Source organism: Delphinapterus leucas, chromosome 6, assembly GCF_059928025.1.
Source record: "Delphinapterus leucas isolate spDelLeu-1000000601 "Yukka" chromosome 6, BTC_Dleu_Yukka2, whole genome shotgun sequence".
Classification (NCBI taxonomy): Eukaryota; Metazoa; Chordata; class Mammalia; order Artiodactyla; family Monodontidae; genus Delphinapterus; species Delphinapterus leucas.
Genome location: NC_143134.1, coordinates 19,485,918 through 19,502,500, shown reverse-complemented (window position 1 = coordinate 19,502,500; position 16,583 = coordinate 19,485,918). Strand labels below are relative to the sequence as shown.

Genomic DNA, 16,583 nt, shown 5'->3' with positions numbered 1-16,583 from the left:
AGTCGAAAACTGTGGCCCTTGGGGGAGCTGGGGCCTGCTCAGCCATTTGCATTTCATAGACATGTACCTGACAGCAGCCAAGGCCTTCTTGTTGCGGGGTTTTACTACTTTGGGATGAGCTAGAGCGGTTTTTGCAGCTGCCCAGCAGCTCCTTGACCCAGTCCTGCCTGGGAGGCTTTGAGTAGGTCAGGAACGCTGGGGACCTTCCAGGTGATTCTGAGCATTACCCTTCTCTTCCTGGGGCTTCCTTCAGAGGGAGGCTTCCCCTGAGTGTTGGAGCCCTCCCTCCTGCTGGGGGATTGTCACCGATTTCCTCAAGTGAGCAGCCTGCCGGGCCTCTAGGGCCTCTAACACGCCCTGGCGGAACAGAGCGTCCTTTGTGAGATTCCTGAGGCTGGGGTCAGGGTAGGGGCCAGCTCCCGGAGCCAGCTCTCAGGGCAGCGGCTGTTCCAGAGTGGGTGTAGTGCTGTGTTACCAAGAGATAAAGTCTTGGAAGAGGCCGCGGAGAGGAAAGGAGACACATTCCAGACTGAGGAGTGTTTGGCCTTGAGGGCCCTGGGTTTGGAGAAAAGGGCCCACTTGGCAGGACCACTGTGGGGGCAGGGGAGCCCTTGGTGGGAGCAGGTAGAAGAGGTGAATTCCCGGTGGTGGTGAGGCTGGCCTGGGATCAAACTCTAGCTCTGATGCCTTTACTTAATAAAATATCTCACCCTTCAATCAGCTCAACACACATTTACTGAGTCACTTTCCTAAGGGTATCTCCATCAAGTGGAAAAATCGAAAATTGATTATTATTTTTTAAAAAATTGTATTGGCGTGTAGTTGATTTACAGTGTTGTGTTAGTTTCAGGTATGCAGCAAAGTGATTCAGTTATGCATATATTCATTCTTTTTCAGGTTCTTTCCCCATAAAGGTTCCTACAGAATACTGAGTAGAGTTCCCTGTGCTGTACAGTAGGTCCTTGTTGCCTATCTATTTTATATATAGTAGTGTGTGTATGTTAATCCCAAACTCCTAATTTATCCCTCCCCTCCACGTTTCCCCTTTGGTAACCATAAGTTTGTTTTTGAAATCTGTGAGTCTGTTTCTGTTTTGTAAATAAGTTCATTTGTATCATTTTTTAAAAATTAGATTCCACATGTGAGTGATATCATATGATATTTGTCTTTGTCTGAAAAATCAAAAAATTTAAAACCAAATGATTATTGGATTATTGGAGTGGAGGACGGGATGGAGTTTTTGGATGATGGTAGAGAAGAGACCAGTTTTGATGTGAGGCTGGCCAATGAAAGGCATGAGATGCTTCAGTGAGAAGTTTGTTTCTATCCTTGAAGTCAGAAGGGCTCCTTGGGAGGATTTTATGCAAGAGAGTGACACGGGAAGATTATGTTTTAGGAAGATCACTCTGGAAGTGCCATGGAGAATGGATGAAGAGGTGGGGAAGGAGGTGAGCTGGGGAGAAATGAGGAAGTCCTGATTTTAAGGGAAGGTATGCAGAGTGGAAAGGAAAGGATGCATTTAAGGCATTAAAGCATTGGCATTCGATGGATATAAATGATTCCCAATTTTCTGGCTTGGACATGAGTGGATAGAGAAGAGGACGTGATTTAAGCATCAGGAAATCAGCATTCTTTCTTGACAATATACTGAATTAGGCTAGGCTTCTGCAAACTCTGAAATCTCAGTAACGTAAGTGTGCAAAGTCCTTTCCTTTGCCCTCTTACAAAGTCTGCTGTGAATCTGGGGACCCTCAGGGTGGTGACTCGGGGATCCAGGCTGTCTCTTGGGCAGGTGTGGAGAGTTGTGTACTTGCTCTCAAATGCTTCATCCCACTGATGTCACGTATTGTTTCCTCTCTCAGCTCGTTAACCAGAGCTGGACACTGGGAGAAGGGCTGGGAGACACTGGGAGAGCAGGGGGCATGTTTTGGTGAGCAGTGAGGTCAAGTGTGAGGTGCCCTGCATCACCCAAAATAAGAGTCTAGATGGCGCTCGGGATTGGGTGTTTGAATGCAGTCTGAGCTGGAGATTGTGAATAGATTCGGGAATCAACAGAATAGGAGGTGGAAATGTTTGGGATCCCCTAGCGGGAGAGGGTTGAGTTACAAGAGCAGGGGTAAGGGGGAGGGATTATTAGGAGGTTGGCATTACCATACACACACTACTATATAGAAAATAGGTACTCAGCAAGGACCTACTGTACAGCTCAGGGAACTCTACTCAGTACTCTGTAATAACCTGCACGGGAAAAGAATCTGAAAAAGAATCGATATATGTATAACTGAATCACTTTGCTGTACACCTGAAACTAACACAACATTGTTAATCAACTCTACTCCCATATAAAATAAAAATTAAAGAAAAAGAAGGGCTTCCCTGGTGGCGCAGCGGTTGAGAGTCCGCCTGCCGATGCAGGGGATGCGGGTTCGTGCCCCTGTCTGGGAGGATCCCACATGCCGCGGAGCGGCTGGGCCCGTGAGCCATGGCCTCTGGGCAGGCAGTGAGTCCCAGCAGTGGTGGTTTCCTCCCCGCTCTTTGCACAGCGCTTAGCTCTGCTCTCTGTTTCTCAGGGACCGTGGTGTATGGCGAGCCCATCACCGCCAGCTTGGGGACTGACGGCTCCCAGTACTGGAGCAAGAACTGGGCCAAGGCTGCTGCTTTTGTCACCTCCCCGCCCCTGAGCCCCGACCCGACCACTCCGGACTTTCTGAACTCCTTGCTGTCGTGGTGAGTGTTGGCGACTCGTTCCCACCTTCCGTTCTTGGTCTTTCCTTGCACCAGGCTGACCGGCGGGTTCCAATGTGGTGGGCAGAAGCAAACTTGCAAGCAGAGACCTCGTTCTCCAAACTCGGATTGCCGGACGGCAGCAGGGGATTGTCACCCTGACGCTTTTGGGGGCAATTCTGGGTAAAAACCAGGGCCATCTTGAAAGTCAACCAAAGGGGATGAATGAGGTAGCAAAAGGGTTCTACTGTGGTGCAGTGTCATTCGTAAGATACCTCACAAACTAGACGTAGATACACAGCATTAGAATGAAGCTTCCGCGTCAGGCCATAGCTTCCCAAATTTCCTGTCTCCTGAGGGGAAGACAGTTAAGTCAAAAACTTTCAGTGGCCTGGCCCATTAAAAAGTACATTCAAGGGCTTCCCTGGTGGCGCAGTGGTTGAGAGTCCACCTGCTGATGCAGGGGACACGGGTTCGTGCCCCGGTCCAGGAAGATCCCACATGCCGCAGGGCGGCTGGGCCCGTGAGTCATGGCCGCTGAGCCTGCGCGTCCGGAGCCTGTGCTCCGCAACGGGAGAGGCCACAGCAGCGAGAAGCCCGCGTACCGCAAAAAAAAAAAGTACATTCAATGATGATCTGAGGTCAAAGATTAGTGAAAAGCCAGTGGTATGTTTTCCTTCCAGTGGAGATCTCCAGGTCACTGGCAGTGCCCACTGTACCTTCAACACTGCCCAGAAGGCCGTAGGAAAGGACAACTTCACCCTGATCCCTGAAGGCACCAATGGCACGGAGGAGCGGATGTCCGTCATCTGGGATAAGGCTGTGGTAAGGGGCGATGGTCTCACACAGGGGGAGGGCTCAGCTTTCTCCTGCCTCCTCATCCGAGGGCCCTGGGCCTCATGCAGGCCTGGAAACGGCAGTTGAGAGAATTCTGGAAACTGGAACTTGTGTGGTAGTATTTCTTAGGTTTAGAAATATAAGACCACTCCTCAGAGGTCATTTCCTCCTAAGTATCCCATATGTATTTGTCACCATTATCGTCTGTGGACCAGTAGAGACTGGAAAAAACCAGTCTTTACAATATGACTCTTTCGATCAGTCCAGAAAAAGCTTCCTTAGCAACCTGGTGACTTAGTTAATCCACTCGTGGAAATGGACTCAGTTTCCTTAAAATGGTCTTTTGGAGTCTCTGGGCTCAGCCTGCTTTGAACATGTCCTGACCTTTAAGGGATCTGTGGGGTTTTTTATTTTTACTATTTTAAAACGTAATAACAATAGGTTTTCTGTTTCTTAATGAATTTTTTCAATTATGTAAACTATGTATCGTTATTCCAAAAAGAAAATAAAAATCACTTATGACACCCTATTTCAGATACAACTGCAATGAACGTTTTAGCAAATGTCTTTCATTTTTTGCCAGTGAGAGATTGTGCGCGTGTGTGTGTGTGTGTGTGTGTGTGAGAGAGTGTGTGACTGGAATACTATTTTGCAGCCTATCTTTTAAAAAACCTATAGCATGAAAAAGTCTCCACATCCTTAAACATACTTGAACAACTTGGTTTTTAAGAGCAGACCATTCCATCTTAATGCTGAACTGTAATTCATTTGTAATTCTTTGGTTGGTCATTTATGTTGTTTCTGATTTTCTTACTGGGATGAACACCCTTATAGCTACATCCTTAGATACATCTTTAATGATGCTTGTAGGAGAAACTTCTAGAAGTGGTAGTGCTGGGTCAAGGGGTGTGCATATTTTTAAGGCTTTTGATATATATTGTCAAAATTCCTCCCAAAAAGATTGCACCAATTTGTATGCTGCCAGCAATATGTGGCATTACCCAGTTACTTCTACCAGGTCTGAATTGGTGTTATCATCAAAAAACCCAAAGTATCACCGATTTGATTGGTGAATGTTGTGTCTCATTGTTTTACATTCAGTCTCTTCAATGACTGACTAAAGTGTATATTTCTTTTGTATGTTTTTGGCCATTTGTATTTTTCTCTCCCTCTTACTACCTGCTCGTTTCCTTTGGCCATTTTTCTGTTGCATTTAGAGCAGGTTTCCGAACTCGGAGAAATGCATTCATCTCCTCAAATTCTGCATTTAAAGGGACATGAGGCTCAAGTGGTAGAGACGAGAAGGTGGGGGGCAGGACATGGGGAGTGTGATTGGCACCCAGGGTTTGCTGCGGGACGGGCGGCTGAGACTCCCATGTTGGCTGGCCTACAAGGTCTGTGCCTGTATCTTTGAAGAGGACATAAGCCAAATGATGTTTCCTGAAGAGGCCCTGCAGCCCCTTCAAATTTTTTTTAAAACTTTTGACTTTGAAATGATTATAGATCCAGAGGAACTCGCAGAGATAGGACAGAGAGGTCCTGTGTACCCTTCACCCAGTTTCCCCCATGGTTACATCTTACATAATTAGAGTGTGATATCCAAACCCAGAGATCGACAGTGGTGCAACGTGTGTGTATAGTTCTGTGCCATTTTGTCATATGTAGATCCATGTAACCATCACCGCAATCAAGATAGAGATGTCCTCCGTCGCCACAGAGACCCCTCTCCTACTGCCCCTTTATAGTCACACCCACCCCTAACCCTTGGAAGAATCTCCGTCTCACCCCTGGTCTGTCCATCTCTATAACTTGGTTATTTTGCCAATGTTATATAAATGAAATCATACAGTATGTGACCTTTGGAGGTTGTTTTTTTCACTCAGTATGATGCCTTTAGTATCCAAGTTGTTGTGTGTATCAAAAGTGTGTTCCTTTTTATGGCTAAGTAGTATTCCACCCTTCAACTTTTTAGTCTGCTTTTGTTGTGTGCGTGCGTGTTGTGCATGTGTGTGTTGTCCTCCTCAGGTCACTGGGAAGATGGACGAGAACCAGTTTGTGGCCGTGACCAGCACCAATGCAGCCAAAGTGTTCAACCTTTACCCCCGGAAAGGCCGCATTGCTGTGGGATCCGATGCTGACCTGGTCATCTGGGACCCTGACAGCGTGAAAACCATCTCTGCCAAGACCCACAACAGTGTAAGGCCGCGTGGACCCAGTCCAAATGAACTACAGTCACAGAAAGGGACAGGGGCAGGGAGAGTCCTCAGGATTTATGAAAAGAACTCGCTGTGATAGGAAAGAACTCTTCCCGACAGGATATGTTATAACTTGCAATTTACTGAGAAAAAATAGCCCTTTCCTTTTCGTTAGTGAGGTCAATGAGACTGTTAATCTTATCACTTGGGAGTACGATGGCCTCTCTCTGGATAGAAGTCTCTATCTATAGACCTTCAGAGCCTCCAGCGTCATGCCTGGACGTCAGAAGCTTCTAGAAGTCAGGCAGCATTCCATTTTAATAGTTTGGTGCAGCACCTCTCATGCCGTCCCTTGGTGCAAGGGATCCAAATAAAACATTCAAATGTCCACTCCCGAGATGCCCACTGGGCACTTTTATTCTTTGAAGCAACTGTTTTCTCATGTCAGTGTTGTCGTCCGAAACCCTAAAAGGCAGATGCTCTTATGTCCTAAAGGAATGAATTGACTTTGAAGAAATAGAAGAAATACTCTGGCAGCCATTCTGATTAGGAGTTTAGGATCTGCAGGTCTGGGGTGTCTCTTGCCTTTCGGTCTAGACTGCGGAGATTGGGGATGCCCCGTCTTGTTAATGGGACCCTGGGCAGGTGACTTCATGTCATGTCTCGGGCTCGTCAGCTGAGAATGAGGAGTTTAGGTGAGGCCCCTGGGTGTCCTGTGATTCTGCGAGGTCAGTGGGCGTTAGGTAGAGGTGTAGGTACCATTGGTTCTTCGTAGAAAAAATTGTGTGTGTCTGTTTAATATTGAGAGGCCAAGGACAAAGGGAGAGCTTTGGAAAAGAAATGGTCATAGGACAGAGTGTTTTATGTCAGAAACCCATATGACTCTTGAAGTGAATTCTTAGCGAATGAAGAGGCTCTTCAAGATCAAGGTCTAAATTGAAAGCCTGCTCAATGGGGAATCTGATTCTAGATTGCCCACCCCAGGTGGCCTGGACCAGCAAGTCCCGACACCTCCTCCAAGGGCCAGCTCAGGGCTGGGCTTCTGGCATTTCTCCAGGACAGCACTGGACTCTTGGCCAAATCCCGGTCCTCTTTCTCCTTTGGGCAGAGGGGCTTGAGCTGCCCTGGCACCCGTGGGTGCCAGGATGGTGGGTGCCTTTAGGGAAGGCTGCTCGGCTCTCAGTATTAATAGTTGGCTTTTCCCTTCTCCCGCACTGGCTTGGCTTAGCTACACAGCAGAGCCTTACCGCCGCACCAACTTGTGACTTCGATCATAACCTCCCGGGGGTCCAGAATTGGCTTCTTTATGGGCAGGGGTCCTAGGGTCCTGCCTGGTGAACCTATCTCTTCCTATGCATTTAGCATCACAGCTCCATTTACCCTTTCATTTGGCCTTCTCAATAAAGGGATGGTATTATTATCCCAATCGGGAAGATAAATAAACGGACACTTAGAGAGCTTAAGTGACCAGTCTAACATTACATAGCTATTTTGCGGTGGAGCCAGAATTAGAACCCAAAATTGTCCAGGGCTCTTCCCTGCCAGACTGCGTGTGCAGCCTCTTGGTCAGGGTTAGAGGGAGAACATGCTCCTCCTCCCTTCCAGAGTCCCCCTCCCCAGAGGTAATGGAAAGGGCAGATTGGACTCATCATGTAAGCTGCAGATGACCTAGCTAGGGAGCCTGCGTTTGGAGTTCGTAACCCAGCACAAGACAGGATGTAAAGGAGTGATGATTTGAGAAGACAGATGCTGCTCTCTGGACATTCAGTAGCACTGCCCTGGCTTTACCTCCAGGCAACCCCATATAGGGAATCATGGCTTCTAGAAGTGCCTCTTGCCTGTCCTCACCTGTTTGAAAGAGCCCACACTAAGCATGCTTGTGCAGCTTTAATTATCTGGGAGAACGCAAGCAAGAGGCTATCCCCGTGTGATACAGTGTTTCCTACCACGGGGCTAATTAACTTTAATTTGGAGTAGTTAGCTAACTCTTGTTGACAGCGCTGTTGCTAAGTCTCTGCTGGATTTGCCAAGCATCCAGCCAGATGAGTCATTTTAGGAAACCTATGTGGATAGAGGTTAAAAATGTCTCTACCTGGTAAGTGACGAAGCCTCAGTGCCTCACAGTTGGACAGAGTAGGCTCTGAATGCCCCGAGCTGTGATCTGACCATTGAACTTGTTAATTTTAAGTCACTTAGAGTCATGGGACTGGTTCCTCCATCTTTGAAGACTGGGAGGTGGCCCAAAGCTCTTCTGGGCACTGTGGTCCGTCATTTATAGGCAACTAAACTCAATATCTACGTCTTAGGATGTCTTCGACACTAAAGGGCTTGCAGTCTTGTTGGGAGAGTGCAATGAAAAACCAGTTAATCAGGGATTTTCTAAATGCCTAATTAGTGCTGAGTAGTGGGCTAGATGCTTTTGTTCCTTTTATTTCTTGTGATCCTAGCATCATTTCTGTAAGGTGGGCCGTGTCCCCTTATAGATGAGGATGCTGGATCTCAGATCAGTGTAAGGGATTTGTCCAAAGTCACTCAGCTGGCCAAGAGCAGACCTGGGATGTGGACCCCAGGCCGATGGCACCATGGCCAAAGTTGTCTCCATGACTCCAGGAGGTCACAAGAGGAGCTTGTATAGACAGCCGTGCAGGAACATGGAAGAGATGGGGCTCGATTCACCCCTTAAAGGATGACCCTTTCAAAGGTCTTTTCAGAGTGGACGGAATTCTCTGCTGGTAATCTACACCCACATGATGCTTCTTGTGTTGTCATTTTCACATAAGCCTTGCGCGGGAGGCAAGTGAAAAAAACTGAAGGTCTGAGGCAGGATTAATTTGATCTGCCTGGAGTCACACAACTCCTGAATTTCACCAGATCTAAGATGCCACTGATTTTAAGATATTCCATTAGTTTAGGCGCTGCTGTGAAAGAAAACATACCCAGGAGGAGGAGTCTAATGCAAGACTCCTTTAAAAATACGCCATGCTGCCGAGGGCCAGCTCGTTCTGAGTTTGGGATAATGAGATGTGGATCCGCCAGATAGAAAGTGTGGCAAAGAATATGGCCTTCCTCGACCTTGGCATTGGGTGAAGAAAGGGCAAAAATGGCTCCTCTGAACTGAGTCAGGCAAGTTGGTGGTCTGAGTCCTGCATCCAGCAATGGTCCAGAAAAACCAGAGGCTGAGACTTTCTCATAAAACGGCCTCGGTGTGGTCATTCCCCAGACCAGTGGGAAAAGCTGACCCCAATTCTCTGGAAGGACTCGGTTCAGCCTAGGCTGACACAGACTGTGCAGCTCCATGTGCTGTGAGACACATTCTCATTTCAGGGATGAGTGTCTTAGAACCGATGAAAAGCTTGGGGGGGACACACTTTGGTCCCGGGAATTTGGTCCCGGGAATCCACGTGTAGAGACCCCCTCCCTCCCCTAGGTGCCTCTTTCCCTCATTCCTTCAGTAGCTTCCACGTTACTCCTTTGAGTCTCTGAGTAGGGCTGCCAGCCCCCTGTTGCCCTTTTCTATCAACACCACTGGTCGAATGTGAGCTGTAGAGCCAGTCTGGGGCTTCTCCATACTCACCAGCCCCTGCACCAGGCAGGGGTTGTTACCCTGAACGGCAGTGCAACAGCTCTAGTCACAGACGGACTCTTCAGTGCTGATAACCCGGTCTGAATCTCCCCAGAAGCCCAGCCGCTTTTTATGGATGGAGCTGCCTATTAATTCTCCAGGTCCGGCCACGTGTACCTGTGAGCAGGGCAGGCGTCTGGAATCTGGGGAAGAAGCAGTGGAGGAGTTGAGGTTTTACCATTGACTGTAGTGCCCCTATTTCCTGTTGTCACAGCAACAAACTCACTCAGAGACCCCACATAGTTTCCAAGAGGGCACGTGGATGTGTCCCCCTTTCACCGTGAAAAGCTGGAAACTAAAGGGATGGCTGCCTTGTTGGGAAATTAAACCTCAAACATTTTATCAAAGGCCTGTCTCTGGAGTTACCACAGTCCTTTCATTTAGGAACGTCAGCTTGACCACATCTCTTAAGAGATTGGAAATCCAGGCAAACCAGTGGGAAAACCTACTCGTGGATGGCTCATTTCAAGATTAAATTTAGAACTTGGTCAGAGAAGGCTTCTTGGGATTTTAACCTGATTGGAGCTTGAGTTAGTAAGAACAAAGTCACTGCTAATACGAGACATCATTTTCTTACATTCGTGTGGCATTTACAAACCCTCATACTTTTCCATACGATTTTTCTGTTCAATTATTTTTACCCCCCGGTTTTTTGGGGTTTTTTTTGGTGCCGAAACTCAGGAATGAACAAACGCAAATTTCTGAGAGGTAGGAAAGATTATTCCATGTTCTAGACAGAATTAAGACATAGAGATTAAGTCCTGTTGGGTGGCCAGTCAGGAGAGGGAGTTCATCTCTGGGCTTTTCTTTCGTCCGAGTGATGTTGGGTCATGGGTGCCGCCAGATCAATGAGATCTCGCCAGGATGGAGGGTGGATTCTGAAGTTTACTGTGTTCCCTTCCTCTAGTCTCTCGAATACAACATCTTCGAAGGCATGGAGTGCCGTGGCTCTCCCCTGGTGGTCATCAGCCAGGGGAAGATTGTTCTGGAAGACGGCACCCTTCATGTCACCGAAGGCTCGGGGCGCTACATCCCTCGGAAGCCCTTCCCTGACTTTGTTTATAAGCGTATCAAGGCAAGGAGCAGGGTGAGTACCTCTGATCTTATGAGTGGTTCCTATCGTGGATTAAGTTCAATTCCAAAATCACTAAGCACCTTGAGTCAGACTACTGAGGTATATACAGAGGATTCATAGATAAGGGAAACACAGTCTTTTTATTCCTGGAGTTCAGAATGCCAGTGGAGGAGCCAGGCATGTCCACAGCCAGCCAGATTGAAGGGAGACTGCTGTCATGAGGAGTGTGTGATGAGACTCAGAGGAGGGAACCGCTGCTGTGGAGTCTTTTTTTTTTTAAATAAATTTATTTTATTTATTTTTGGCTGTGTTGGGTCTTCGTTGCTGTGTGCGGGCTTTCTGTAGTTGTGGCAAGCAGGGGCTACTCTTTGTTGCAGAGCATGGGCTCTAGGCACACGGGCTTCAGTAGTTGTGGCACGTGGGCTCAGTAGTTGTGGCTCGCGGGCTCTAGAGCGCAGGCTCAGTAGCTGTGGCGCACGGGCTTAGTTGCTCCGCGGCATGTGGGATCTTCCTGGACGAGGGCTCGAACCTGTGTCCCCTGCATTGGCAGGCGGATTCTTAACCACTGCGCCACCAGGGAAGCCCTGCTGTGGAGTCTTAAGGGAAAGTGTCATGGGGAGAGGGCATTTTGAGTTGGATCTTGAAGGTTAAGTAGAAGTTGGATAAGTCAAAGAAGGGAGACAAGGGAATTAAGTAGAGAGAATGTTACGAGCATGGAAAATGTAGAGTATTCAGGACGTGGTGAACAGTCTCCAGCACTGGTGCTTGGGGACGGTGAGGCAGGGAATGGGTAGGGATGTAAAGGAATTAAAGGGACAGTAAGATTGGTAAGTATGGGGCCAGATCTTGAACGTGAGACCAGATCCTCTTCACAGCATGTTTGGGAATTCCTGCAGGGTTTAAGGTGAAGTGTCTTGGGAGAAAATAGGAAGAACTGTTTATCAGTTTTTATGTGACCCATGTTGGGGTAGCTTTGCCCTGGAGCCAGGGGCCCTGCCTCATGCTGACAGCTGTCCCTGCTGTACCCGACCATAGAAAGCCCTCCATCCCCAAATGTCACCGGCCCATCCTGGCACCTGTTCCTTCCCCATCAGGAGGGTTGCCAGGGAGGCGTCCTCTGTGAATGTGGCCTGAGTCGAGGGGCTCTTGTGTTTTTTGCAGCTGGCAGAGCTGAGAGGGGTTCCTCGTGGCCTGTATGATGGACCTGTGTGTGAGGTGTCTGTGACACCCAAGACAGTCACTCCGGCCTCCTCGGCTAAGACGTCTCCGGCCAAGCAGCAGGCTCCCCCTGTCCGGAACCTGCATCAGTCTGGATTCAGCTTGTCTGGTATGGTTATGGTTTGGTCAGGGCCCAGTTCTGCAGGACTGTGCTCCGTGTTGCTGGTGGGTCTGGCATCACTTTTGAGGAGAAGAAGTGGAAGTGAACGAGGGACCTATTCTTCCCAAAGATGTAACTCGCTAGAGGGTAATTCATAGCGGATGATGGGCTGGGTTTCAGAATCTTGACACGAGCCTATATCACATATAATGTCACGATGTGTGCACTGTGTGTCATGCCCAGGATCAGTGCATCATGTCCATTGTGAAAAAGGGTATTGTGGTGTTTCAGGACTCTCTTCTCCCCGACGTATGCAATATACTGTAGCGGTTCAGCTTGTGGAATCTAGAGTTTCAACAGCTTAACTTCGTAGCCCAGATTCGAACTGTGCCTCCCGTCTCCTCACCTATAAGATGGGTATAATGGTAGTAGTTACCTCATGGGGTTGTTCTGAGGATTAAATGACTTAATATACATGTAAAATGCTTAGAATCAAGCCATTTGATAATTGTTAGCTATTTGCCTGGATAAACTATGTGATGTCAGGGGAGGTGAGAGGGAAGAGTCCAGATTTTAGAGCTTCCTTACTTGAACTTCAGTTATTTCATTTTGCCTGTGATTAAAAACCTACTTTTCTAGTTCCTTGAGTCACAGATACGTATCTAAATTTTTATGGTGGGTTAAAGAAACAGTAAAGCAGATACATTTTTTTTTTCTTGTCAGATATACTGGTTTTTAGAAAGTTGCCATATACAGATTACCCATTTTCAAAAAATTTAAAAATAATGAAAATTAGTTTTTCCGTAAAGTAACATAGGCATGATACAGTCTGTGTTGTCTTTCACCAGGCCATTGAAATATAAAGACCATCATGACGCCTGTCTTTTTTTAAAAAATTTTATTGAAGTATAGTTGATTTACAATGTTGAGCTTAATTTCTGCTATACAGCAAAGTGACTCAGATAAGTAGGCATATATATTCTTTTTCATACTCTTTTCCATTATGGTTTATCACAGGATATTGAATATAGTTCCCTGTGCAATATCTACAAAAAAAACCAGACTCACAGACATAGAGAACAGACTTGTGGTTGCCAAGGGGGAGTGGGGTGGGTGAGGGATGGAGTGGGAGTTTGGGGCTAGCAGATGTAAACTATTATATATAGGATGGATAAACAACAAGGTCCTACTGTAGAGCACAAGGAACTATATTCAATATCATGACTCCTATCTTTGATTACACAGAGGATGGATAGTGTTAGGGGAACAGAATGCACCTCTGGAAAAGCCACACTCGATTTGATCACTGAGAATAGGGACAGGATGTAGTCTGAGTTGCTCAAAAACCTGAAATATAGTGTCCTTTTACATATAGTTTTACTTTTTAGGTATGGGATCCTAAAGGATAGCTTTATTCAGTGTGTGATTCCTAGGCCACGTGAGGCCCATCCTTTTTTTGTAGCTTATACTTTTGGTGAGGTTTTAGAAGGACAAAGAATGGGCCTGACACTTTTTCTCCCAAGCTATGTTATTTTGTTACAAAACAGAAATAGAGTCACAGATGTAGAAACCAAACTTATGGTTACCAAGGGGGAAAGGGAGGGGGGAGGGATAAATTGGGAGATTGGGATGGACATATACACACGACTGTATGTAAAATAGATAATCAACGAGGACCTACCCTATAGGTCAGTACACTGTAATGACCTAGATGGAAATAGAATCTAACAAAGAGTGAGGTATGTATATGGATAACTGACTCACTATGCTGTACAGCAGACACTAACACACCAGTGTAAATCAACTAGACTCCAGTAAAAATTAATTAAAAAAACCCAAGCTATGTTATTTCGGTTTAGAGCAGGGATCCGTATAGCTTTCTCTGACCCTCATCTTCTCTCGTCTCCAGGTGCCCAGATTGATGACAACATTCCCCGCCGCACCACCCAGCGCATCGTGGCGCCCCCTGGTGGCCGTGCTAACATCACCAGCCTGGGCTAGAGTTCAGGGCCGCCGTCGGCTTAGGGATGGGGGATGGGACACCTGAGGACATTCGGAGACTTCCTTCCTTCCTTCCTTCCTTCCTCCTTTTTTTTTTTTAAAAGAGCCTGTGATAGTTACTGTGGGGCAGCCAGTTCCTGGGGCTCCCTCTCTCGGGCCCCCCGCACTCCGTCCCTCACCCGGAGTCACCAGTTTTGGTCACCCACCTCCCTACACATCTACGAATATCACACCTGCGTCTCTCCACCAGGCCCGTACACAGAACTGCGTCCAACACTCAGACATGCGAAACAAAGCAAATCACAGTGAGGGTGTTGCTCATCTCCAGCCTCTGTTGTGCTTGCATCATCTTCCTTTTCATCGGGGGGAGGGGAAGATAAAGTGAATTGCCCAGAGCTGCCTTTTTTTTTTTAATTTTTAGAAAAGTTTTCTTTGTGGGGCTGCAGGTGGGGTGGGCAGGGGAAGGGGGGGGAGAGGTTTGTTTTTCTTTAAATACTAAATTGGAAAGCCTAATGCAATATTAATACAAGGGGTTTGAACTGGACATCCTAATGATGCAATTGTGTCACCTTCAAGCTGATTCAGGGTGGTGGGCAGACTCGTCATGTCCCTCCTGAGAGGCTGTACAGCGTCCACACCGCCATTCCATCGTCTTCTGGGTCAACTGTTAATAAAGGGCAGGTTTTCTTTCTGGCCTAGATTTTGCTGCAGATGAAATCTTTGGAGGATTCTCTTCTCCTCTCTTCACCTCTCTTCTGCTTACACTCTCTCCCTCTTGCTTCTTCATTCATGGATACTTTCATGTGTCTGGCTCTTTCTTTGTGTTTCTTCCAGCCTTCGTCTCTGACATGCTGTTTTTGCCTTCTATCCCCCGTGGTCTTTTCCAGTGACCAGGTCCGCCGTTTTATTGTGGCCCCACGAACCTGCCTGGAAAGATATGAGCTTTGTCATCGCAACCATCGTAATGTGCTATCCTAGTCCATATAAGACCAGCGCTACCCACCCATGTCTCCAGGATGTGCGATTGAGTTTGAGATGCTTCCCAGGTGCAGAAAAGGGCCAAGTTATCCACACTGTCACACGCGGGCCCAGGATAGACCTCAGACAGTGCCGAGCTGTTGAAGAAGTCTGAGGCTCTAGGACCTGAGAGTTTTTCCTCTGTGCAATGCTAAGTGGCTAAAGACACAAACAAATCTGTAAATCAAGCCCAACACCCAAGGGAGCCAATCAGCCTCAAGCCAACCACCAGCTCAGAGGTGCTGAGCTGATGGTGGTCTGGCCCTGAGGGTCTGCTGTTTACCAACTAGGTAGTTTTTGGGATGCCAGAGCACAGTGGGCTTCTCACTTTGGAGGAAAAGAAATTTGTTTTCTTGTCCAATTATTTAGAAAGACATCACGCAACATAGGGAAGCCTGCTAACCTCGGGAAACCCATGGGAAATTTGACTTAAAGACCATTTCAGTTTGCAAGAGGAACAATCTGTTTTGTGAGTCAGAGCTCTTGTGGGGAGAATACCTTGTAAATTTGACGAGTGGCCCCTTAGAGACCGCAGGCGACCTTGTGTCCACACCCCGCCCTCTCCTGGTCTCGGAGACCCTTTCCACTCGCTGCCTCATGCTTGTCCCTGTCTTAGCTGAGCTTTGTTGCATCTCCTTCCAAGCGTGTTTACAGGTCCTCCCAAGCCACGTTATGTTTGCAGGCTTTTATAAAACCAAATCTGCTTTTGTAAAGCGTAACATCAAGAAGTAGCTCATCCCATCGTGACACTCGTCTCTCCACAAGTCTTGCCTTTGGGGTTATGGCTGGGGTTTCTTTTGTTGTTGTTGTTGTTGTTGTTTGTTATTTTAAAAGTAAATTGCACTTTTAAAGAATAATTGGTTAACTTAATATATTTGCTTTTTTTCTTCTCATCTGCCCTTCGAGGGAATTTGAACCAGTCGGAAAAAAAATTGTGTTTCAATTCTGAGAAACGCTTGCAGCTCTCTTCTCTTCACTTGAGTCTTCCTGTTTTTCCATGATGGTCATTTCGGTTGTTTCGATTGTTTCCTTCAAACAACTTAAAACCTGAAGATTTCCGCAGGCTGTGTAAGCATGTTTACCTGTTGGCTTGCTTTGTGTGTCTGTTAAATGAATGTCATGTGTAAATGCTAAAATAAATTGACCGTGTCTCAGAACTGAATAACTGCAGTGACCTGATGCTCTAAACCAGTGTAGGATTTAATCATAGATGGTTTTTAATCCTTGGAATTGTGATTGTGACCCACGAGTGGAGGAACTTTCAGTGCTAAAGCTGATTATGTGTGTAGCCAGAAGAGTACCTTTTTTTTTTTTTTTTTTTTGTTACCACTGTCTTAATGGCAAAATAATTATGGTAAAAAAACAAGTCTCGTGTTTATTATTCCTTAAGAACTCTGTGTTATATTACCATGTAACGCCTAATAAAGCAAAATGTGGTTGTTTCCGGGTGTGTCTGTGTTGAGATGTTCAAGGAGGTGGCTGCTCGGCCTGGGCCTCCATCAGAACTTCCCTTTCTGGAAAATTCTGGATGCCTTCGGCCTCGTTTTGATGACTGTGTCAATTCAAGTGTTTTCACTGAGTGTTGCGGGTGGTTTTGTCCAGGCCACTGAGGTCTAATTCTGGGCAGAGCCCTGAGTCTCAGAAATTCATAGAGTCTACCCCAAGACAGGCCAAGGGAGCCTCCCGAATCAAGCTGTACACGTTAAGCTGGGAATTGTGTCACCTTCAAGCTGATTCAGAAATCCGGTGGGACCATGTGGGTTCCTGTAGTGACCCCCGGGATCTGTGCATCCT

At 47.0% G+C, this 16,583-nt stretch overlaps 1 protein-coding gene across 3 annotated transcripts in view; it reads left to right on the top strand.

The window, feature by feature from the left end:
• Positions 1–16,231, top strand: part of DPYSL2 (dihydropyrimidinase like 2) — a 115,974-nt gene extending 99,743 nt beyond the window's left edge. For all 3 annotated transcript variants that reach the window (XM_022595018.3, XM_022595019.2, XM_089912783.1), the window contains exons 9-14: positions 2,571–2,727; positions 3,408–3,549; positions 5,587–5,757; positions 10,286–10,465; positions 11,615–11,780; positions 13,681–16,231. In XM_022595018.3, coding sequence (XP_022450726.1) covers positions 2,571–2,727; positions 3,408–3,549; positions 5,587–5,757; positions 10,286–10,465; positions 11,615–11,780; positions 13,681–13,772 — 908 coding nt within the window. In that variant the 3' untranslated portion in view covers positions 13,773–16,231. The remainder of the gene's footprint in view (positions 1–2,570; positions 2,728–3,407; positions 3,550–5,586; positions 5,758–10,285; positions 10,466–11,614; positions 11,781–13,680) is intronic.
• Positions 16,232–16,583: the final 352 nt, after the last annotated feature.